The sequence below is a fragment of the Plectropomus leopardus genome, chromosome 14 (assembly GCF_008729295.1).
Source record: "Plectropomus leopardus isolate mb chromosome 14, YSFRI_Pleo_2.0, whole genome shotgun sequence".
In the NCBI taxonomy this organism is placed as follows: domain Eukaryota; kingdom Metazoa; phylum Chordata; class Actinopteri; order Perciformes; family Serranidae; genus Plectropomus; species Plectropomus leopardus.
Genome location: NC_056476.1, coordinates 20,245,774 through 20,270,684, shown reverse-complemented (window position 1 = coordinate 20,270,684; position 24,911 = coordinate 20,245,774). Strand labels below are relative to the sequence as shown.

Below are 24,911 nucleotides of genomic sequence, written 5' to 3'. Positions count from 1 at the left end.
ATGGGCTGCGCAATATCAGGTCTGGCAGCAAAAGCAGAGTTTGGAGAGAGGACTACAGAGGATGCTGCGGCTGTGTTTCCCAGTGAGGACCAGATTCAGATGATCAAGGAGTCATGGAAAGTTATCCGAGACGACATAGCCAAAGTAGGGATTATCATGTTTGTCAGGTAAGCCTTCTCTGTACTTTTCCATGTCCATTAACTCAAAAACAAAGGCATTTCGTCTAGTTGGCCGATTAGGAGTGTAAAGCTCCACGATCAGTGATTTTATAGTCTCACCAAATTCCCATAGGCATTCTTACTGAGTCCCTGCAGACATTATATACATGTATATTTAATAGACTAAATACTGTGGATTTTTCAGCCCAAAGACACAAAGTCCAACTTTTTCAAATTGCATTTTCCATATCATGTGTGTTTAATCCTTTGAAACCGGGATCGACATTAGTTTTCTTGTGCTGAAAATGTGTGCTAAAGTTCCGACGCCTTTCACGAGCATTTACACCATTTAAACGTCATCAAATTGGATTAATGTCTTTCAAAAACATCGGGGCAAGAACCTGTCAGAAACTTAGCACAAAATGTTCCGCAAATTGTTTAAAAAAAAATGTGAAAGGTGACGAGAAAACGACTTAAAAATCAGCTTCAATAAAACAGAGAATTCTTCGAAAATTATTTCATCATTCGGAGGAAGTATTATTATTGTTGTAGTTATTATTTTATTTTTAATCACTTTTTTTCAGGCTATTTCCTGTTTTTGTTCTTTTATCTTTATTTTCTTTTTTCCCTGCTAATTTCAGGTAATTTTCTTGTAAAGTTTTACTAATTTCTGGGTCATTTCTTTTTTAGTTACTCATTGCCTTTTTTGTGTTTTTGTGAGAAATCGAGCCAAATTGCTCAGGTTTCAAAGGGTTAAATGGTTCATGCTCCTGATCATATTGCCCAGCAAATGAGCAACTTTTCATTCTAACCTTTTCAGACAATTTAGTGACATGCTGGCCCAAGAGACAAAGAGGTGTGCAGAGGGTCCTCTGATCTGCTGCTATGATGCTACAGAGCCTGACCTTTTCATACAAGCCAGAAAGTGAATATCCAGCATCCCTCCGCCTCCACCACATCCCTCTGCTCTGCCCTCTGACCCTCAGCTTTTCATTCAGGGCTCAGAGCAAAATCCCCCTCCTCCCTTCTTATCACTTCATATCACATCTCAGTAACATTACATAATAATATGCACACAGCCACAGGCCTGCCATAGTAAACAATTAAAGGCATGATGACCGGCATCCGGGGAAACATCTTTGGCCTTTGGCAGGGAAATCAAACCAATGACAGAATATGTGTTGATAAAGAGCGGTGGGTGGTCAGGCTGCAGCATTTACAGTAAAGAGACCATTGGGCACATGGCTAGAAGCCCATTTAATGTCATGTGTCCCCTGGGTGACCTTAGAGAAATGAGGATGTTAGCCTGGAAATTCACTGGCCTCTTGTGGATCAGGGTCCACGTGAATACAGCCTGTGGACAGTGCCAATTAATTCCACTGGAGTTGTAGCTACATTCTCTGTATACAATGAGTTTAGCTGTAATTTAGCAGCTGCAGGTTTGACCCACCCCCCCTCCCCGTTTCATGCTTCAGCTGTCCTATCATAATAAAGCTGTTTTTTCTCATGCTAAAGGCCATGGGAAAATAGACAATATACAGAAAATAGAATAAGCAACTGACCAACCTGCCACACCCACAAGTGTTTTAAATCATAACTATTATCAATGCTGAGATTCAGCACAACAAATAACAAATGTTCTGGATGTCTGTGCTGCATATTTAAGTTTAAATTATAAAGCTACATGCTCATTTTCTGCCATCATTATCCTCCTTTTTCCTCTCATTTGGACAAGCCTGCAACTTTATTGTGAACACAAAACAACTCACATCCAGACGAGGCAACTGTGTACTCTAGCAGCATGACTAATTATGGGTACCTCATCTGGAGACGAGGAGGCACTCTGATGGGTTGTTTAGCAAGCTTAAACTCTCTGGTTAAGGAAATTGATTGAGCTTAAATCAGAAAAACAGAACTCTTTCAGGATGAGTGGCTCCATTTAACTGGGACTCTGTCTGACAGGGGTACCCATTGCCCGGCTAACAAACTAACAGATCCACCCTTTCCTGTCACTGATGGCTGCTGTTGGGTGTGAAAACCGGAGCAGAGGACAGCGATGATTAGAGGAAACAGAGTAAGATCAGAAGGGCACAATCAGATATCTATTCAAAGTGAGAGAATGGCTGAAGGATGAGAGAGAGGCCTCTGATTACAATGTTGATGAGCTGAAATATGGACACAGCACTGTGAATGCATGGTTGCACTTGTGTCACTCTTTGGGTTATGTCATGTTAGCTGGGAAACTCAGGGGGAGGTTTGTTTTGGTCTGCATATTGGTCATTCAGAGGCTAACATAGATGTCTGCCTGCACTGTTGTTGTCTTGGTAACAGGTTGTTTGAGACCCATCCCGAATGCAAGGATGTCTTTTTCTTGTTCCGAGATGTAGAGGACCTGGAGAGGTTGCGGACCAGCCGGGAGCTCAGGGCACACGGTCTAAGGTTAGTCACCAACCATGCAACTTACACCACACTGACACATCAGCATCATCCAGAGCAAAACTGGACGAGCAGCCAAAGATGGCATAGCACAGTACTGCATGGTATGTACTGGCCAGATGAGCATATTGATTTTCAGCACTCTGTAGTCTCGTTAACACCAGATAATCGAAGTGTGACATTCATTTATTGGCTTCTGTCATTATAATGACTATCCCAGTTGCTATGTGAAAAGGAACATGGCTTGCATTACTATATATTTTCTTACTGTGTACAAATCTCATGAAAACACAAAAAACAACACTGCCAATGCAAAATTAGCCAATCTCCGAACATACTTAACAACCCTGTCTGAGAAACAGTCAAAGTGTAAAACTCATAGCACTGTATGCCATAAAAATGCCATAGCATAGCTTGTATAAACAGTGCATAATAAAGTGTGTCATACACATCTCTGGTATAGTTTGCCATGAATTATTTTTATAGAATTGTCATGGCATGGTATGCAATAAAGCATCTGTAAACACTGTCAAAACAACTGTCAAAGTACAGTATGTCCTCAAACAAAAAAAGGGTGTACCTACATAATATAGTATGTTGTTCAAAGTATGATGAAATGTAGTAGTTTAGTATGTCGTTCAAAATATGATAAAAACTTCATGGTATAATATGTTAAAAATTATAATGAAAACTTTAAAGTATAGTATATCTTACAAAAATGATGAAAACCTCATAGTTTAATATATCGAAAAAAGTAAAATATTAAGGTAAATAATATGATAAAATCACTTTTCAAAATTGGTGTCATTTTCAGCCATTTTTATGACATTTGACGTTTTTGACATACTATACTTTTGCTTTGTTAGCCATTTTTTTCAACATGTCATTTTATGGTGTATTTGGCTGATTTTAAAACATCTCATGTTATGACGTTTCTCAACATGCTATTTTATGGGGTTTGGGGCCGTTTCTGGATGTTTTTTCAACACTGTATACTATAACATTGCCTCCACATATGATACTTGCCTTGCTGTTTTGGTCATTTTTTCAACATGCAAAATTATGTTATTGTTGGCCGTTTTGTACGTTTTAATGCTATGGCGTGTCTTAGCGGACTATTTTTTGCTGTTTTGAGGTGTTTTCAGCTGTTTTTGGGATATGCCATTTTTTGACATTTTGCCATACTATAGCCTTGCTTTTTTGGTCATTTTTCAACATGCTATAATAGGTTCTTTTTGGCCATTTTACATGTTTTAATGCAAAAGCACGACTCAGCACACCCTTTTATACTGTTTTGAGGTGTTTTCAGCTGTTTTTGGGACATGCCATTTTTTAAAATTTTGCCATAGTATAGCCTTGCTGTTTTGGTCATTTTTTCAACACGCTATAATATGTTCTTTTTGGCCATTTTAGCACGTTTTAATGCTATGGCATGATTTTGCAGGCTATTTTATACTGTTTTGAGGTGTTTTCAGCTGTTTTTGGGATATGCCACTTTTTGACATTTTTGCCATAGTATAGCCTTGCTGTTTTGGTCATTTTTTCGACATGCTATAATATGTTCTTTTTGGCCATTTTTGCACATTTTAATGCTCTGGTGTATCTTAGTACGTTAGTTTATGCTGTTTTGAGGTGTTTTTTAACTGTTTTTGGGACATGCCACTTTTTGACATTTTTGCCTTGCTGTTGTGGTCATTTTTTTGACATGCTTTATTAAGGTGTTTTGGACTGTTTTTACATATTTTAATGCTATAGCACGACTCAGCACACTCTTTTATGCTGTTTTTTTTAGGTGTTTTCAGTTGTTTTTGGGACATGCCATTTTTTGACATTTTTGCCATAGTATAGCCTTGCTGTTTTGGTCATTTTTTTGACATGCTATATTATGGTGTTTTTGGCCATGTTTTCACGTTTTAATGCTATGGTATGATTTTGCATGCTATTTTATGCTGTTTTGAGGTGTTTTTACCGATTTTTGGGATATGGCACTTTTTTACATTTTTGCCATAGTATAGCCTTGCTGTTTTGGTCATTTTTTCGACATGCTTTATTAAGGTGTTTTGGACTGTTTTTACATATTTTAATGCTATAGCACGACTCAGCACACTCTTTTATGCTGTTTTGAGGTGTTTTCAGCTGTTTTTGGGACATGCCATTTTTTGACATTTTTGCCATAGTATAGCCTTGCTGTTTTGGTCATTTTTTCGACATGCTTTATTAAGGTGTTTTGGACTGTTTTTACATATTTTAATGCTATAGCACGACTCAGCACACTCTTTTATGCTGTTCTTAGGTGTTTTCAGTTGTTTTTGGGACATGCCATTTTTTGACATGTTTGCCATAGTATAGCCTTGCTGTTTTGGTCATTTTTTCGACATGCTATATTATGGTGCTTTTGGCCATGTTTTCACATGTTAATGCTATGGCATGATTTCGCATGCTATTTTATGCTGTTTTGAGGTGTTTTCAGCTGTTTTTGGGACATGCCACTTTTTGAGATTTTTGCCATAGTATAGCCGACAAGCTATTTAAGGTGTTTTTTGACCGTTCTCACATGTTTTAATGCTGTAGTACGACTCAGCACACTCTTTTAGGCTGTTTTGAGGTGTTTTCAGCTGTTTTTGGGACTTGCCATTTTTTAAAATTTTGCCATAGTATAGCCTTGCTTTTTTGGTCATTTTTTCGACAAGTAATATTATGGCATTTCTGGTCATTTTTGCACGTTTGAATGCTATGGTGTATTTTAGCACACTAGTTTATGCTGTTTTGAGGTGTTTTCACCTGATTTTGGGACATGTCAAATTTCATATTTTTGCCTTCTGGGGCAAGATATGGGGTAAGATGGGCCACTTTTTACTTATTTTGTCCCGGAGGTAAGGAAAAATGACACAGAAATTGAATGAAATCGTATACCTTTACTTCAGGATGTCTCCTATCAAATGTAAACATCAGAATGTAAGTCTGACAAAGCTGCCCCCAACAAAATGACTTCTCAACAAAACAGTGCTTCTGTGGCTCAACTTGCCCCAGGTTAGGGGTAAGTTAAATCAAGTCATTGGGTAAGTTGAGCCAACTGGGGGTAAAATGACCATCTGAGTTTTAAAATGTAAACCTGAGCATATTGTGTTAACAAACAGTTTTAACAGTTTTGAATTTGTGAGAACAAACCAGTTGGTTTCAAAACCATTTCACCATTTAATCAAAACAGCTATTCAATATTCCACCTGTCAAGGTTGCAGGGGAATATGAATTGTTTTTGGGGCAGCCTTTTGAGGTTGAGCCAGCTTCTTCAGTACATCACTCTGTGGGAAAGATGCCTCATCCTTTTCCTTGAATGCAAAGGTGGGTTTCTTACTGCCAGTGATCCCTCGGATTCTTCTGAGAAATCTGGCACTCGCTTCATTGCCTGCAAGGCTGTCAGCCAAGCCAATGTAATGGTGGCTCCTGCACTTGGATGCAAATTTTACGATGATAAAGTCACCAACTACCAGATCTGAGACATCTGGTTCACTTCTTTCATCGCTGGAGCTCTCATGCTCAGAAGTGTCATCAAATGGGATGGCAGCATCACTCTCCTCAGAGCTGCTTTCCACTGCAATTTTCATCTGGGTTTGTTTCCTCTTCAGCTTTCCTTGCTCTTTAATGGTTCTTTCTGTTTTGCCTTTCTATTTATTTTTCCTCTCCTCATGGGCACGTTCGATTGCCTGCTTTTCAGTTGTGTCAGTCAGGATTCTTGTCTTCACACGCATTTGGTTTGTTTGTTTCCTGGGCTGCTAACTTTTGGGTAAGGGTAGAATCTCAGTAGGAGCATAGTTGGGTGTGAATCTGCGTCACTTGGTGAAGCATGTGCAGGGCCTGGTGAGGGTAGCTTCTTGATATGGTCTGCTAGCTCCTTCTCCACCTCCTCTGAGAAGATTCTCTTTGCTTCTGCTGTTCCACCGTACCCTACTGCTTTACTTCCTTTGCCTCCCTCTTTTTCATGTACCTCCTCAATGTTGATGTGTCAATATTTCTCTCTTTGCCACTGATCTGATGGACTTTCCACCCTTGACATCATTGGCTGCTCTCTCCATTTCTTCAAGGGATGTTGAGCCCCAGCTTGTTTTCCTCTTGTAGGTTCTCGGCATGATACCTTTTCTACAATGGTTAACATATGACAAACACAACCAGTTGACTATACGAAACTGAAATACCATTTTATACGTCAGAGACTTAACTGAATTTCAGTGCCTTATGGTGGGCTAAGTTGAACCATTGGCTCAGTTTACCCCATAGCCTTTGGCTCACTTTCACCCATGGCCACCATTTTGGAAAAAACGGGCTAGCTTAGAAATTCAGGGTAATCTTCAGTGAAGTGATTCAGATGATTTTATACATTAGGAAATCACCAACATGTATAATATATAATTTAAGACCTGGATAAATTTGCTTTGAAAAAACAGTCAAAAAATTTACTTTGACAAGCAAAAAACAGTTTTTTGTGTAAAAAAAATACTTACCCTTTCTCCCATGTGCCACACTATAGCCTTGCTGTTTTGGTCATTTTTTCGACATGCTAGATTATGTTATTTTTGGCCATGTTTTCACATTTGAATCCTATGGCGTGTCTCAGCATGCTATGTTATGCTGTTTTGAGGTGTTTTCAGCTGTTTTTGGGATATGCCACTTTTTAACATTTTTGCCATAGTATAGCCTTGCTGTTGTGGTCATGTTTTCGAGATGCTATAATATGTTCTTTTTGGCCATGTTTTCACGTTTTAATGCTATGGCATGATTTTGCAGGCTATTTTATACTGTTTTGAGATGTTTTATGCTGTTTTTGGGGTTTGCCACTTTTTGACATTTTTGCCATACTATAGCCTTGCTGTTTTGGTCATGTTTTCAAGATGCTTTATTATGTTGTTTTTAGCCACTTTTGCACATTTTATTGCTATGGCATGTCTCAGCATGCTATTTTATGCTGTTTTGAGGTGTTTTCAGCTGTTTTTGGGACATGCCACTTTTTGACATTTTTGCCATAGTATAGCCTTGCTGTTTTGGTCATTTTTTCGACATGCTTTATTAAGGTGTTTTGGACCGTTTTTACTTATTTTAATGCTATAGCACGACTCAGCAACACTCTTTTATGTTGTTTTGAGGTGTTTCAGGCTGTTTTTGGGACATGCCATTTTTTTGACATTTTTGCCATAGTATAGCCTTGCTGTTTTGGTCATTTTTTCGACATGCTATATTAAGTTGTTTTGGACCGTTTTTACATATTTTAATGCTATGGCACGACTCAGCACGCTCTTTTATGCTGTTTTGAGGTGTTTTCAGCTGTTTTTGGGACATGCCACTTTTTGACATTTTTGCCATAGTATAGCCTTGCTGTTTTGGTCATTTTTTCGACATGCTATATTAAGTTGTTTTGGACCGTTTTTACATATTTTAATGCTATGGCACGACTCAGCACGCTCTTTTATGCTGTTTTGAGGTGTTTTCAGCTGTTTTTGAGACATGCCACTTTTTGACATTTTTGCCATAGTATAGCCTTGCTGTTTTGTCATTTTTTCGAGATGCTATATTAAGGTGTTTTGGTCCAGTTTTTCATATTTTAATGCTATGGCGTGTCTCAGCATGCTATTTTATGCTGTTTTGAGGTGTTTTCAGCTGTTTTTGGGACATGCCCCTTTTTGAAATTTTTGCCATAGTATAGCCTTGCTGTTTTGGTCGTTTTTTTGACATGCTATATTAAAGGTGTTTTGGACCGTTTTTACTTATTTTAATGCTATAGCACGACTCAGCACACTCTTTTATGCTGTTGTTTTGAGGTGTTTCAGCTGTTTTTGGGACATGCCATTTTTTGACATTTTTGCCATAGTATAGCCTTACTGTTTTGGTCATTTTTTTCGACATGCTTTATTAAGGTGTTTTGGACTGTTTTTTTTACATATTTTAATGCTATAGCACAACTCAGCACACTCTTTTATGCTGTTTTGAGGTGTTTTCAGCTGTTTTTGGGATATGCGTTTTTTTTGACATTCTTGCCATAGTATAGCCTTGCTTTTTTGGTCATTTTTTTGACATGCTATATTAAGGTGTTTTGGACTGTTTTTGCACATTTTAATGCTATGGCGTGTCTCAGCATGCTCTTTTATGCTGTTTTTGAGGTGTTTTCAGCTGTTTTTGGGACATGCCCCTTTTTGACATTTTTGCCATAGTATAGCCTTGCTGTTTTGGTCATTTTTTTGACATGCTATATAAAGGTGTTTTGGACCGTTTTTACATTTTAATGCTATAGCACGACTTTGCACACTCTTTTATGCTGTTTTGAGGTGTTTTCAGCTGTTTTTGGGACATGCCACTTTTTGACATTTTTGCCATAGTATAGCCTTGCTGTTTTGGTCATTTTTTCGAGATGCTATATTAAGGTGTTTTGGTCCAGTTTTCCACGTTTTAATGCTATGGCGTGTCTCAACACACTCTTTTATGCTGTTTTGAGGTGTTTTCAGCTGTTTTTGGGATATGCGTCTTTTTGACATTTTTGCCATAGTATAGCCTTGCTGTTTTGGTCATTTTTTCGACATGCTATATTAAGGTGTTTTGGTCCACTTTTGCACATTTTAATGCTATGGTGTGTTTTAGCACACTATTTTATGCTGTTTTGAGGTGTTTTCAGTTGTTTTTGGGACATGCCATTTTTTGACATTTTTGCCATAGTATAGCCTTGCTGTTTTGGTCATTTTTTCGACATGCTATATTAAGTTGTTTTGGACCGTTTTTACATATTTTAATGCTATAGCACAACTCAGCACACTCTTTTATGCTGTTTTGAGGTGTTTTCAGCTGTTTTTGGGATATGCGTCTTTTTTGACATTTTTGCCATAGTTTAGCCTTGCTGTTTTGGTCATTTTTTTGACATGCTATATTAAGGTGTTTTGGTCCACTTGTTTTTGCACATTTTAATGCTATGGCGTGTCTCAGCATGCTATTTTATGCTGTTTTGAGGTGTTTTCAGCTGTTTTTGGGACATGCCGTTTTTTGACATTTTTGCCATAGTATAGCCTTGCTGTTTTGGTCATTTTTTCGACATGCTTTATTAAGGTGTTTTGGTCCACTTTTGCACATTTTAATGCTATGGCGTATCTCAGCATGCTATTTTATGCTGTTTTGAGGTGTTTTCAGCTGTTTTGGGACATGCCATTTTTTGACATTTTTGCCATAGTATAGCCTTGCTGTTTTGGTCAATTTTTTGACATGCTATATTAAGGTGTTTTGGACAGTTTTTCCACGTTTTAATGCTATGGCGTGTCTCAGCAGGCTATTTTATGCTGTTTTGAGGTGTTTTCAGCTGTTTTTGGGACATGCCACTTTTTGACATTTTTGCCATAGTATAGCCTTGCTGTTTTGGTCATTTTTTTGACATGCTATATTAAGGTGTTTTTGGCCATGTTTTTACATCTTTTAATGCTATAGCATGATTTTCAGCATACTGTTTTATAGCTGTTTTGAGGTGTTTTCAGCTTTTTTTGGGATATGCCATTTTTTGACATTTTTGCCATAGTATAGCCTTGCTGTTTTGGTCATTTTTTCGACATGCTATATTAAGGTGTTTTGGTCCAGTTTTCCACGTTTTTAATGCTATGGCGTGTCTCAGCATGCTATTTTATGCTGTTTTGAGGTGTTTTCAGCTGTTTTTGGGACATGCCACTTTTTGACATTTTTGCCATAGTATAGCCTTGCTGTTTTGGTCATTTTTTCGACATGCTATATTAAGGTGTTTTGGTCCATGTTTTCCACGTTTTAATGCTATGGCGTGTCTCAGCATGCTATTTTATGCTGTTTTGAGGTGTTTTCAGCTGTTTTTGGGACATGCCACTTTTTGACATTTTTGCCATAGTATAGCCTTGCTGTTTTGGTCATTTTTTTCGACATGCTATATTAAGGTGTTTTGGTCCACTTTTGCACATTTTAATGCTATGGCGTGTCAGCAGCATGCTATTTATGCTGTTTTGAGGTGTTTTCAGCTGTTTTTGGGACATGCCCATTTTTTGACATTTTTGCCATAGTATAGCCTTGCTGTTTTGGTCGTTTTTTTCGACATGCTATATTAAGGTGTTTTGGACCGTTTTTACGTATTTTAATGCTATAGCACGACTCACACACTATTTTATGCTGTTTTGAGGTGTTTTCAGCTGTTTTTGGGATATGCGTCTTTTTGACATTTTTGCCATAGTATAGCCTTGCTGTTTTGGTCATTTTTTCGACATGCTTTATTAAGGTGTTTTGGACTGTTTTTTTACATATTTTAATGCTATAGCACGACTCAGCACACTCTTTTATGCTGTTTTGAGGTGTTTTCAGCTGTTTTTGGGACATGCCATTTTTTGACATTTTTGCCATAGTATAGCCTTGCTGTTTTGGTCATTTTTTCGACATGCTATATTAAGTTGTTTTGGACCTGTTTTTACATATTTGCATGGCGTGTCTCTGCATTCTATTTTAATGCTATGGCATGACTCAGCACGCTATTTTATGCTGTTTTGAGGTGTTTTCAGCTGTTTTTGGGACATGCCATTTTTTGACATTTTTGCCATAGTATAGCCTTGCTGTTTTGGTCATTTTTTCGACATGCTTTATTAAGGTGTTTTGGACTGTTTTTACATATTTTAATGCTATAGCACGACTCAGCACACTCTTTTTTATACTGTTTTGAGGTGTTTTCAGCTGTTTTTGGGAGATATGCCACTTTTTGACATTTTTGCCATAGTATAGCCTTGCTGTTTTGGTCATTTTTTCGACATGCTATATTAAGGTGTTTTTGGTCCAGTTTTTTCATATTTTAATGCTATGGCATGATTTCGCATGCTATTTTATGCTGTTTTGAGGTGTTTTCAGCTGTTTTTGGGACATGCCATTTTTTGACATTTTTGCCATAGTATAGCCTTGCTGTTTTGGTCATTTTTTTGACATGCTATATTAAGGTGTTTTGGTCCACTTTTGCATATTTTAATGCTATGGCGTGTTTCAGCATGCTATTTTATGCTGTTTTGAGGTGTTTTCAGCTGTTTTTGGGACATGCCCCTTTTTGACATTTTTGCCATAGTATAGCCTTGCTGTTTTGGTCATTTTTTCGACATGCTATATTAAGGTGTTTTGGACCGTTTTTACTTATTTTAATGCTATAGCACGACTCAGCACACTCTTTTATGTTGTTTTGAGGTGTTTCAGCTGTTTTTGGGACATGCCATTTTTTGACATTTTTGCCATAGTATAGCCTTGCTGTTTTGGTCATTTTTTCGACATGCTTTATTAAGGTGTTTTGGACTTTTTTACATATTTTAATGCTATAGCACAACTCAGCACACTCTTTTATGCTGTTTTGAGGTGTTTTCAGCTGTTTTTGGGATATGCCATTTTTTTTTGACATTTTTGCCATAGTATAGCCTTGCTTTTTTGGTCTTTTTTTTGACATGCTATATTAAGGTGTTTTGGTCCACTTTTGCACATTTTAATGCTATGGCGTGTCTCAGCAGCATGCTTTTTATGCTGTTTTGAGGTGTTTTCAGCTGTTTTTGGGACATGCATTTTTTGACATTTTTGCCATAGTATAGCCTTGCTGTTTTGGTCGTTTTTTTGACATGCTATATTAAAGGTGTTTTGGACCGTTTTTACTTATTTTAATGCTATAGCACATGACTCAACACACTCTTTTATGCTGTTTTGAGGTGTTTTCAGCTGTTTTTGGGACATGCCACTTTTTGACATTTTTGCCATAGTATAGCCTTACTGCTGTTTTGGTCATCATTTTTCGACATGCTATATTAAGGTGTTTTGGTCCACTGTTTTACACGTTTTAATGCTATGGCGTGATTTCAGCATGCTATTTTTATGCTGTTTTGAGGTGTTTTCAGCTGTTTTTGGGATATGCCACTTTTTGACATTTTTGCCATAGTATAGCCTTGCTGTTTTGGTCATTTTTTCGACATGCTATATTAAGGTGTGTTTTGGTCCACTTTTGCACATTTTTAATGCTATGGTGTGATTTTGCACACTAGTTTATGCTGTTTTGAGGTGTTTTCAGTTGTTTTTGGGACATGCCATTTTTTGACATTTTTGCCATAGTATAGCCTTGCTGTTTTGGTCATTTTTTCGACATGCTTATATTAAGGTGTTTTGGACCTGTTTTTACATATTTTAATGCTATAGCACGAACTCAGCACACTCTTTTATGCTGTTTTGAGGTGTTTTCAGCTGTTTTTGGGATATGCCATTTTTTGACATTTTTGCCATAGTATAGCCTTGCTGTTTTGGTCATTTTTTTGACATGCTTATATTAAGGTGTTTTTGTCTGTTTTGCACATTTTAATGCTATGGCGTGTCTCAGCATGCTATTTTATGCTGTTTTGAGGTGTTTTCAGCTGTTTTTGGGACATGCCATTTTTTGACATTTTTGCCATAGTATAGCCTTGCTGTTTTGGTCATTTTTTTCGACATGCTTTATTAAGGTGTTTTGGTCCACTTTTGCACATTTTAATGCTATGGCGTATCTCAGCATGCTATTTTATGCTGTTTTGAGGTGTTTTCAGCTGTTTTGGGACATGCCGTTTTTTGACATTTTTGCCATAGTATAGCCTTGCTGTTTTGGTCATTTTTTTCGACATGCTTTATTAAGGTGTTTTGGTCCACTGTTTTTGCACATTTTAATGCTATGGCATGATTCAGCATGCTATTTTATGATGTTTTGAGGTGTTTTCAGCTGTTTTTTTTTGGGACATGCCATTTTTTGACATTTTTGCCATAGTATAGCCTTGCTGTTTTGGTCATTTTTTCGACATGCTATATTAAGGTGTTTTGGACCAGTTTTTCCACGTTTTAATGCTATGGCGTGTCTCAGCATGCTATTTTATGCTGTTTTGAGGTGTTTTCAGCTGTTTTTGGGACATGCCATTTTTTGACATTTTTGCCATAGTATAGCCTTGCTGTTTTGGTCATTTTTTTGACATGCTATATTAAGGTGTTTTGGTCTGTTTTGCACATTTTAATGCTATGGTGTGATTTTGCACACTAGTTTATGCTGTTTTGAGGTGTTTTCAGCTGTTTTTGGGACATGCCATTTTTTGACATTTTTGCCATAGTATAGCCTTGCTGTTTTGGTCATTTTTTCGACATGCTATATTAAGTTGTTTTGGACCGTTTTTACATATTTTAATGCTATAGCACAACTCAGCACACTCTTTTATGCTGTTTTGAGGTGTTTTCAGCTGTTTTTGGGATATGCGTGTTTTTTTTGACATTTTTGCCATAGTATAGCCTTGCTGTTTTGGTCATTTTTTCGACATGCTATATTGAGGTGTTTTTGGACCTTTTTTGCACGTTTTAATGCTATGGCGTGTCTTAGCATGCTATTTTATGCTGTTTTGATGTTTTCAGCTGTTTTTATGGGATATGCGTCTTTTTTACATTTTTGCCATTTTTGCTTTGCTGTTTTGGTCATTTTTTTGACATGCTATATTAAGGTGTTTTGGTCCACTTTTGCACATTTTAATGCTATGGCGTGCCTCAGCATGCTATTTTATGCTGTTTTGACGTGTTTTCAGCTGTTTTTGGGACATGCCACTTTTTGACATTTTTGCCATAGTATAGCCTTGCTGTTTTTGGTCATTTTTTTGACATGCTATATTAAGGTGTTTGGACCATTTTTACATCTTTTAATGCTATAGCACGACTCAGCACACTCTATTTTATGCTGTTTTGAGGTGTTTTCAGCTGTTTTTGGGACATGCCACTTTTTGACATTTTTGCCATAGTATAGCCTTGCTGTTTTGGTCATATTTTCGACATGCTATATTAAGGTGTTTTGGTCCAGTTTTCACGTTTTAATGCTATGGCGTGTCTCAGCATGCTATTTTATGCTGTTTTGAGGTGTTTTCAGCTGTTTTTGGGACATGCCATTTTTTGACATTTTTGCCATAGTATAGCCTTACTGTTTTGGTCATTTTTTTCGACATGCTATATTAAGGTGTTTTGGTCCAGTTTTCCACGTTTTAATGCTATGGCATGTCTCAGCATGCTATTTTATGATGTTTTGACGTGTTTTCAGCTTTTTTTGGGATATGCCACTTTTTGACATTTTTGCCATAGTATAGCCTTGCTGTTTTGGTCATTTTTTCGACATGCTATATTAAGGTGTTTTGGACCTTTTTGCACGTTTTAATGCTATGGCGTGTCTTAGCATGCTATTTTATGCTGTTTTGATGTGTTTTCAGCTTTTTATGGGATATGCCACTTTTTGACATTTTTGCCATAGTATAGCCTTGCTGTTTTGGTCATTTTTTTGACATGCTATATTAGGTGTTTTGGTCCACTTTTGCACATTTTAATGCTATGGCGTGTCTCAGCATGCTATTTTATGCTGTTTTGACGTGTTTTCAGCTGTTTTTGGGACATGCCACGTTTTTTGACATTTTTGCCATAGTATAGCCTTGCTGTTTTGGTCATTTTTTCGACATGCTATATTAAGGTGTTTTGGTCCAGTTTTGCACATTTTAATGCTATGGCGTGTCTCAGCATGCTATTTTATGCTGTTTTGAGGTGTTTTCAGCTGTTTTGGGATATGTCACTTTTTGACATTTTTTGCCATAGTATAGCCTTGCTGTTTTGGTCATGTTTTCGAGATGCTATATTAAGGTGTTTTGGTCCACTTTTGCACGTTTTAATGCTATGGCGTGTCTCAGCACGCTATTCATGCTGTTTTGAGGTGCCATTTCCATTTTTGCCTTACTATAGCCTTGCTTGTTTGGTCATTTTTTCAAAATGTTATTTTATGGGTTTTGGGGCTTGTTGGAGATGTTTTTTCAACACTGTACATTATGCTATAACATGCCTGTCCATACCATACTAAGTGATTTTCAGCTGTTTTTTGGACATGTCAAATTTTTACATTTTCGCCATACTATAGCCTTGCTTTATTGGTCATTTTTTCAACATGCTTTTTAATTGGTTTTTTGGCCATTTTTGAATGTTTTTTCAACACTGTATACTATAACATGCCTGTACATACGATACTATGTGGTTTTCAGCTGTTTTTTGGACATGTCAATTTTTTGCATTTTTGCCATGCTATGCCTTTGCTTTTTTGGACATTTTTTTCAACATGCTTTTTTATGGGTTTTTGGGCCATTAACATTATTTTTTTGTGGTTTCATGTGGTTTTCAGCTGTTTTTTTGGACATGTCACTTTCTCGCTATAGTATTGCCTTTTCAGTCATTTTTTTCAACATGCTGTTTTATCGTACTCTGGGGCATTTTTGCAACATCCTATGCTATGGCATGTCTTGGCATGGCATACATGTGGTTTGTTTGTTTTGTGTTTTTCAGCTGTTTTTTGGGCATGTCAAATTTTGATTTTCATAACCTTGCTTTTTTGTTAATTTTTTTAACATGCTATGTTATGGTTTTGGGACCTTTGGGGGATGTTTTTTCAACACTGTATACTACAACATGCCTCTACATGCTATACTAAGTGGTTTTCAGATGTCATTTGGACATTTCAAATTTTGATATTTTCCCAAAAGGTCCCAAAAACCAACATGTTGAAAAAATGACCAAAAAAGCAAGACTATAGTACAGTGAAAATGTCATAATTTGACACGTCAAAAAACAGCTGAAAACCAGTTAGTATAGCATGTAGAGTCATGTTATAGTATACAGTATTGGAAAAACATCCAGAAACAGCCCAAAACCCCATAAAATAGCATGGTGAAAAAATGACAAAAAAAGCAAAGCTATTTTATGTGGTTTTCAGCTTTTTTTTTTTTTTTTGGGCACGTAGTATTTTGACAGCTTAAAATCTTATAAAAACACATGAAATAGTACACACCAAAGCATAGGATGTTGCAAATAAAGCAAAAAACACGATAAAATAGGATGTTGATAAAATGACTGAAAAGGCAACACCAGAGTATGACTCAAAATTTCAAAATATCACACGTCCAAAAAAAAGTCAAAATATGACATCATAAAAAAGCTGAAAACCACATAAAACCACATAAAATACCATGCCAAGACACACCATAGCAAAGGATGTTTTCAAAAACAGGCCAAAACACCCTAAAGTTGCATGTTGAAAAAACGACAGAAAAGGCAATACTATAGTATGGCCAAAAAATTCAAAAATATGACTTATCCAAAAAACAGCTGAAATAATAAAAAAAAAATCTAAATAATATAGCATGCCGAAACATGCCATAGCATAGGGTGTTGCTAAAACACCATAAAATAGCATGTTTAAAAAAATGACTAAAAAAAGCAAGGCTATTTTGGGTGGTTTTGTGTGTTTTTCAGATTTTTTTTTTTTGGACATGTCATATTTTGACAGCTAAAAATCTTATAAAAAAGGAAATACTATGAAAAGGAAAAACTACAGTATGGCAAAAAAATATCAAAATATGATATGTCCAAAAACAGCTGAAAACCACATAAAACCACATTTATGCCATGCCAAGACACGCCATAGCGTAGGATGTTGCAAAAACCGCAGAGCATGATAAAACAGCTTGTTGAAAAAATGATTGAAAAGGCAATACTATAGTATGGCTAAAATGTCAAAATATGACATGTCCAAAAAACAGCTGAAAACCACATAAAACCACATAAAATAGCATGCCGAGACACGCAATGGCATGGGATGTTGCAAAAACCCAAAAACATCATAAAATAGCATGTTGAAAAAATGAATGAATAGTCAAGTCAAGTCAAGCCAATTTTATTCATAAAGCCCATATTCCCATGCGTATATTGATAGTGGAGGCGTGGCTCGTAATAAAGGCAGTAGAGGGTTGCCAAAAACTGCCAAAGACACCATAACATAGCATGTCAACAACGACACTTTGTATACCATGACGTGTCTCTACAAGCTATAATATGACGTTTTCAGCCATTTAAGGGCATGCCAAAATTTGACCTTTTTCCACATGTTTTACTATTGCATTTTCTGTCTTTTTTTTTTCTGTTTCTTGACTTTTTTTCTACTTTGTATACTATGACGCCATGATATAGTAGTATGTCAGTGTCAACAAAAAAAGGCAAAAACATCAGAATTTAGCATGTCGAAAAAAATGGCTGAAATCACTATAGTATATATTGTCTAAAAATGTCAAATTTTTAAATGTCAACTAAATGGCTGAAAACCACATATTATAGCTTATAGAGATGCGTCATACTATAGCATGTCGAAAAAAAAGCCAAATACATCATAATATAGCATGTCAAAAAGGCTGAAAACGACATTGTACAGGATGTCAAAAAATGTCAAATTTTGACATGTCGAAAAAATGGCTGAAATATATTAAAGCTTGTAGAGACATAGTATAGCAAAGTATAGCATGTCAAAAAAAAGGCCAAATACGTCATAGAGAGCATGTTGAAAAAATATCTGAAAATGACATATTAGCGTATGTCGAAAAAAATGTCACATTTTGACATGTTGAACATTTTGCATTTAGAGGGACTATTTCCAGCCACTGATGGTGTTCTTGTGCCGTGATTTCCAATCTGGTTAAGTTAAGATAAACTTGATTAATCCCACACCAAAGAAATATCACCCAGTGCATCAGTGCTCATTAATGCGTTTGTAATTACTTTTGGACAACAGTGGAGCTACAGGGCAGTATCGGGCTTTTGCTGCAGGAGTGTTAGCTGGAGGAATCAATACATAGTCTTTACAGTCTTTTCATGGTGAATCAAAGAATATATGAATACATGATCAACCACAGTGCACAATACACAAATAATAAGTGGCAAAGCTCCTCAGGTAGTGGTATCATTTGGATGTTGCTTACCACTCTGCAGAAAAGAGAGCTTGTAGCACCTATCCCAGCCACTTGTCTGTTGTCTCCAGGGTGCATCAGGCCTCTCATTGTCCCTCTATGCATGAGGCCAGAGCAGCCAATTACTGCCTGAGGACCTGAAGGTACACAGGTTACCGTGGCATTGCAGCAGCGGCACACAGACAAAATGTTTTGCGCGCCCCAGCATGAACTGGCCTGCTATCATATTCAGCGATAACGGCCCTTCAACCGCACTCAGGGACATTAGTACAAATGTCTGCAGTGGCAGCGAGACAGCGGGAAGAGAGAGCTAAACCAACTCTCGCCCTTTGTTCCATATTTATCCTCAAAGCAGTCACGAACACACTCCGCAGTGATGGCAGATACACCTGCAAAAGCAACAAAGAAAAGTGATCTTGTAGAGTTTGTGCAGAAAAATATAGTGCAATTTTGCATCATCAAATGTGAGCGATCTTTATAAGCTACGCGATCAATTGTGTTTGTCTTTCTTGGCATTTGTGAAACTGCAAATGTCACCGTGCAGCCTTCAAACACAGAAGAGCGTCACACTTATCTTACGGTGGAGATGTATCAATTGATGGTCGTCTGCTGCTAATTCATGATTAACTGGTGGATCAATCATGCAGGACATCTTTTCTTCTCCGATCTCTTTCAGGGTGATGTCTTTTATTGAGAAAAGTGTGGCCAGACTGGACCAGCTGGAGAGACTGGAAGCTCTGGCTCTGGAGCTGGGAAAAAGCCATTATCATTACAATGCCCCACCTAAATACTACAGTGTAAGACCCCCATGACCCCAACTGTGCTCCATGCAGTGTGTATTTGTGAAGGTGTTTTGTTATAGTGTCTAATTTCACTGATACTGTAGTGCTTTGTCAGACTCACCATTATACTGAGGCTCCGGAAATCACAGCAGCTGAATGAATTAACCCAAAACTGCAAAATGGAAACACACCTACACTTGCAAATAACAATGGAGTGACACACCAACTGAATAAAAGCCTAGTTACCAAGGCGAAGCAATAAGTATCTTTTGTAATTATTTTCTAGTACGTCGGAGCAGAATTCATCTGTGCCGTGCAGCCCATCCTGAAGGAGAGGTGGACGGCTGAGCTGGAGGAGGCGTGGAAGGTAAGGAGTGCCATTGTGTGACCTGCATGTCTCTTTAAGTGTAAGCAGAAATCTCTTCAGTGAGAGTGAATGAGTAAATGTCTTGTGAAAATAAGCTGTAATTCTGCAGAGTTCTGCATGTCTTTAATGCGCCATGTAACATGGCAAGTTGGGAAGCAGTGCGACACAAGCTTGACTGATGTGCAGTTTACGTCTCACTGAACCATACATGAGCATATTGAGAAAACAGGACATGGCTCTGTCACATCGGGTTATGTCACTTCAACATCCCCGGTGTTATTAATGCAGAGACGCTTGAATAAAGCTGCTGCTACTCAGTATTTATACACAATAGATACATCTCTTTCCTTCAGTGAATTAAATTTAAGTGAAGAGCTTTCTGGCAGCAGACTGCAAAGGACTTACAAAATTTAAAGGAGTTCAAGCATGGGCAGATTATGAGACAATGGGCCCCTGGGTGCAGAAATGCATAGGGCCCCATTTGTCCTTTATAGGAGAAAGATACACAAGCTTTGTGGTGTTTTTGCATCTCTTTGTAGACGTTTTGCATGTTTTTGCGGTCATTTTGTGTTTCCTTGTGGTTGTTTTGTGTCTCTGTGGTGTAATTTTTGTCTATTTTGTTGTTTTGTGTCTCTTTGTGATCATTTTGAGTGCCTCCCTGGTCAGTTTATTAATTTCACATTAAGCATTTTGCAAATGAAGGTCAAATTTTAACATGCATTTTTTAGAAACAGCATCTTTGCAGCTTCATGTTATAATTCAATGGTAAAAATTTTAATATTACAACATTTAAGTTTCTGTACATCTTTCTACTTCAATTAATGGCCTGCTGCTGCTCTCTAGTGGTAGAAGTTGGTTAGTGTCAACTTTTGTGTCATGTTTTAAACATCTGACTCATCTCACTTAAGATTACAAAATTACAACACACTATGATTTATCAAAATAAGAAGTTGTATACACACGCACACACAAAACATACATGGTGTACTTCTATAGCCTTTTGAATAACACATTTATGTGAAATAATAGGGCTGCAACAAACAATTAGTCATTGTTGATTAATCTGTCAATTATTTTCACAATTAACTGATTAGTTTTTAAGATATTAGAAAATGGTGAATAACTTCAATCGTTTTCAAAGGACAAAGATGATGTCCTCAAATGTCGTTTTTTTTAGGTCTCAACCCAAAGATATATAGTTTACCTTCAAAGAGTAGTTAAGACATGAGAAAATATTAAAATTTAAGACAATTTTGATTTTAATCTTGTTACAAAGTATTTCTATACTGTTTTATTGCTACTTTCACTCAATTGAAATCTTAATTGAAATCCAATTAAAATTTCCCATTTCTTATTCCGTCACTGCTTGTTTGTGATCTAGACTATGTTCCAGTATTTGACCGGCCTAATGAAGCAGGGATATGAGGAGGAAAGCAACCGACAGCGCCACCTCGCACTCTCCCCGAAGGAAAGACCGGACAAGAGGAACACGGCACTATGAGATCCTTCTTTGCTCAACCACAACTCGGACTGTTTTTAGCAGTACAACACACACTTGTGTTAATGTATATAGTGTATTTTAGTCTCTCTTTTTCTACGTAGCCCATGTTTACCGCAATCAGTTTGCTATTTTATCACAATGGACAAGATAAATAATAAAAAAAAAAAAAACTTGCAGTGACTTTTAACAACGCACTTTATTTCTGAACTTAAATTCTGCTGCAGTCCTCCTCCATAATATTAGGACCCGGGAGCACGGAGAGACCTTACAGATATACTAGCTGTAGTTAAACCTGCCGTGTAATTTTAATTAACAGAAATTACATTATTAGAATAACAGAGAACATTTTGTCTTTGAATTCATAACTTAAACATGTCTTTCAGTAAAATCTGTGACTTATAACATTTTGCATCATGTCATCATTCAGAAATCTGGTTCACTTCTTCAATTACTACCTGAACTGAGGCTACACAGTACTATTTATTGGTGTTTAACATCTAAGACAGACAGTTTGAAAGCTTGGTATGGAACCGTGGTTCGAAACAAAAATAATGTCCATTGAATTAAAGGAGGTTAAAAAAAAACGGAATAAAGTGAATATTTATCTACAATACCAAGCTTAATGCAGTAAAAATTAGTTTAAAATAAAATAATCTGTGCTTCCAAGCAACTTTGCGGGCAATCCAATGTTTGTTTAATTTATAAGAAGAGAAAAAAAATTACAAAAATTCCTCTCAAAACGCAGTCGAATTGAAACATGGCAGCACCTCTCGTAGGCTAGCCGTAAATATAACATAAATATTGACTCTAAAAATTAAATAGTATGAAAGGCAGGTAAACGTTGGGCTCGCTTGATTTGGCTTCTGAGGTAACGCAGCTGTTGATGACCTGGTTACGAAGCAGAAATAGTGGCGATTCAATGAAGTTGACTTGCTTCGTCCTGTACCAGAAATCCTCAGGTTTTCTGTTCCAGATGGCCGATGGCTTCGAACAGCCAGGGATGAGACATCACCATGCAAAAAATGGCATAATATCAAAGCAGTCATCGGGAGGATGAACAGTGATTCTGAGGCCTTAGGTGAAAGGGAAAAGGCTGAGTGAGGCGACAGACCAGGTGGAGACCTTTCCCACTCCCTCAGATGGTACAGGCCAGTTTACGTACCCATGGTTATGTTAAAGAGTCTGTTGCTCATTGGGTGGCTTTGGTTTTCTTGCTTTTGCTTTTCTTATCTTTCTTCTTAAGTCCGTCCATGTGAGCTCTCAGGAGGTTGGAGTATGCCTGTAAAGAGCAGTTTGATTAATTCCTCACAGCTCATTTTATCAAAGATAGAGTAGTCTGAAACGAAATGAAACTTTAATAACATTAATGAAAACAGTCAAGGCAGTATGCATACAGTGACGCAGAACAAAAGCTTTCAAACAACAGTGAAATCAGCCTACCATTTGAAACTTGATTACTTCTTTGGTGCTGACCTGAAATAGCAAGAAACAAGAATTAAACATGAACAGCAATATATCCAAGAACTATTAGATGAGAATTTGTTGTAGCTTTGCACACATTTCTATTTTGAACTTACATAGTAGTTCAAGACATCTTGTTGGAGCTATGTGTCAGCAGTTTAGTTCATTTCTAAACATAACTAGTGTTGTTTTGATTATGCTAGATGTTTACATTATCAAGATTCATTTTTGAGAGTGTTTTCTTTTGTTAGTTATTTGTTTAGTTTGTTATTACAGCAGAAGCCCGTGGGGGTAGACCATGTTTGTTTTGTTTTATTTTGTTTTGTAGTGAAGTGGGCTCAAATTGTTATAAATATAGGTCGGTATGACCGGCAGGCACCTCGGTGGGTAAAATGTTTTTTACCAGAGCAAGAGAGGCAGCGGGAGCCATGATTTCTTTATTCCTGTGTTTGTTTGTTCTTTGGCTGAATAAATCAAGAAAAAATGCAATAATCATGAGTGGACACTGGACTTATTTTGCCTGCTTACACGACATGCCCATGGTGCGTCAGTGGCCAATTGTTTGATTTAAGTATGATTTTTGCCGACAAACAGCTGCTACACATTGCATTGTAACCCAAGGCACTGTTTTTTAATATTTTACACACTTAAAATATTACACACTCCGCACATTATCCATATTATATTTAAAATATTCACAGATTAGTGCTGATTATCCAATGCTGAATATTTTACATTCATATTTTAGACACTTACTACTCTGCTTACTTACATACTTTATTTTAAATAGTTCCATACTGTGCTAATGGTTTACTCTATTTCTATTTTATATACTTGTGCTAGTACTTATTTCTACTTGCTATAATTCTCTATGCTGGAGTCATAGCGACTGTAACAAATCACAGTCCCCCTCCCCCCACAGGGATAAATAAAATATTTCTTATTCTGATTCAGATTAAAAATAAATACACAGTATACATAGTAAGCTTACCACTGTGCTAATTTTCTTCTTGCCATCAGAGGCTCTGATGAGACATTTGTTGTCTGCTGGTTCAAATGACTCTGAGTGGCCCTTTCTAGGCACTGGCTTGGTCCTCCCATCATCTGGAAACAAGAAACACATCCAATTCCAGCTGCTTAGATATTGAAAAAGTTTTACTTCCTGTGTAAATTTGAGTAATTGTCAAAAACCAGGAGAGATCTGCTTACATTTCTTTAGTGTGATGACGACACTTCCAGATGTTCTGCACTTCTGGAACAGCCGCGTGAGCTCTGTGAGAAACTGGATAAACAGCATTAAATCTATTATTAATGCCCACAAACTATATCTTAACAGTGTTGTCTGAGCAGAAATGGTTGGGAATGTAGTTGATCCCAGCATGAATGACTGCCGCAGACATAGACTGATTTTAGCATAAGTAGTACCTAATACACTGCTGCACTGAGTTTAACATCATTATACACCCAGTTGTCAGTTTATTAGGTAAACCTTACATAGACTTGTGTAAACACCCATGCAAAACAAACAAACCGTCGCAAAGGTTGTAATGTTTTGTGAAAACTGTTGTTTATTCATACTAGTGGAGTTTTTCTTAAGTTTGTGGTGCTATTTAATTGCCTCATCCTTAGAGGAGTCTCTAATTTTAACCCTTACGTTAACCCCAGTGATGTAAGGAAATATTAACGTTAGACTGCAGTGGCTAGCTAATGCTAAGTGTAACGCTACGTTGCCTAATAGTTGGACAAGCGACTAGAAGGAACTAACAGTCAACTTCTACATGTCGGTGAGGTAACTTTGCTAGCTTCAGCACTAAACAAACTAATCTGCAGTTTAACGTTAACGTTACTTTAGTTAGCTGTACTGAAATAATGTTACTGAATGCTAACGCTAACTTACAGTTTTGGTAACGTTACAATACTATGAGTTTTACGGCGCTTTATGTTACAAAAAAAACAATTTGTGTTTCTACGCATTTGCAGCCTATACTCTTACTATATCAGAAAGTACAATAAGCGATCAAACTTCGCGACATTTGCCATCTTAACGCAAAGTTACTGTTAGCTTCATCCAAACGTTAGCAGGCTGCTAACGAATCAATTTGACGACTAACGTTAGCTTGTCTTACATTGTTGCTATCTGTTAGACAACTAAAGCAGACAGTGTCTACTTATAGTTTATCATCAACGACAACAGCAGAAATCGTTTACATTTAACTCTTGATTCTTACCGAATCGTTTTCCAGCAGCACCATGTTTCTGAGTTTGGCTTTAACGTTGGCTAACTGGCCGCAAGCTAACTGCTGTGAAGCACACGTACTACAGCAGCCGGAGCCCCGCCCTGCGCCCTCACTGCGGGGACAAGAGTTTATCACAGCGCCCCTACCGTCCGGGAGGAGA

The 24,911-nt window shown here is 37.2% G+C and overlaps 2 protein-coding genes across 3 annotated transcripts; one reads left to right on the top strand and one right to left on the bottom strand.

Moving 5' to 3' along the window:
• On the top strand, positions 1 to 21,988 carry xgb (x globin). Its single transcript, XM_042501403.1, has 5 exons — positions 1 to 167; positions 2,490 to 2,597; positions 19,080 to 19,200; positions 19,472 to 19,552; positions 20,934 to 21,988. Exons 1-5 carry the CDS (start codon positions 1 to 3, stop codon positions 21,051 to 21,053), a joined length of 597 nt encoding a protein of 198 aa, XP_042357337.1. The 3' UTR covers positions 21,054 to 21,988.
• srp14 (signal recognition particle 14) lies at positions 21,231 to 24,844 on the bottom strand. Of its 2 annotated transcripts, XM_042501406.1 has the most exons (6): positions 24,743 to 24,844; positions 23,724 to 23,796; positions 23,506 to 23,618; positions 22,494 to 22,526; positions 22,216 to 22,332; positions 21,231 to 22,126 (listed from the first exon to the last, which is right to left on the bottom strand). In XM_042501406.1, exons 1-5 carry the CDS (start codon positions 24,764 to 24,766, stop codon positions 22,243 to 22,245), a joined length of 333 nt encoding a protein of 110 aa, XP_042357340.1. In that variant the 5' UTR covers positions 24,767 to 24,844; the 3' UTR covers positions 21,231 to 22,126; positions 22,216 to 22,242. The 2 variants fall into 2 exon arrangements, with proteins under 2 accessions (XP_042357340.1, XP_042357339.1); XM_042501405.1 differs by having other exon boundaries at positions 21,231 to 22,332.
• Positions 24,845 to 24,911: the final 67 nt, after the last annotated feature.

Bases quoted from the DNA above. Each gene is read 5' to 3' on its own strand.
- xgb (XM_042501403.1), top strand. From the start codon at position 1: ATGGGCTGCGCAATATCAGGTCTGGCAGCAAAAGCAGAGTTTGGAGAG. The intron at 2,598-19,079 runs GTTAGTCACCAA...GATCTCTTTCAG, and splicing joins CTCAGGGCACACGGTCTAAG to GGTGATGTCTTTTATTGAGA. The intron at 19,553-20,933 runs GTAAGGAGTGCC...TTTGTGATCTAG, and splicing joins AGCTGGAGGAGGCGTGGAAG to ACTATGTTCCAGTATTTGAC.
- srp14 (XM_042501405.1), bottom strand. From the start codon at position 24,766: ATGGTGCTGCTGGAAAACGATTCG. The intron at 22,527-23,505 runs GTAAGCTTACTA...TTGCTATTTCAG, and splicing joins AGAAGAAAATTAGCACAGTG to GTCAGCACCAAAGAAGTAAT. The intron at 22,333-22,493 runs GTAGGCTGATTT...TGCTCTTTACAG, and splicing joins AAGTAATCAAGTTTCAAATG to GCATACTCCAACCTCCTGAG.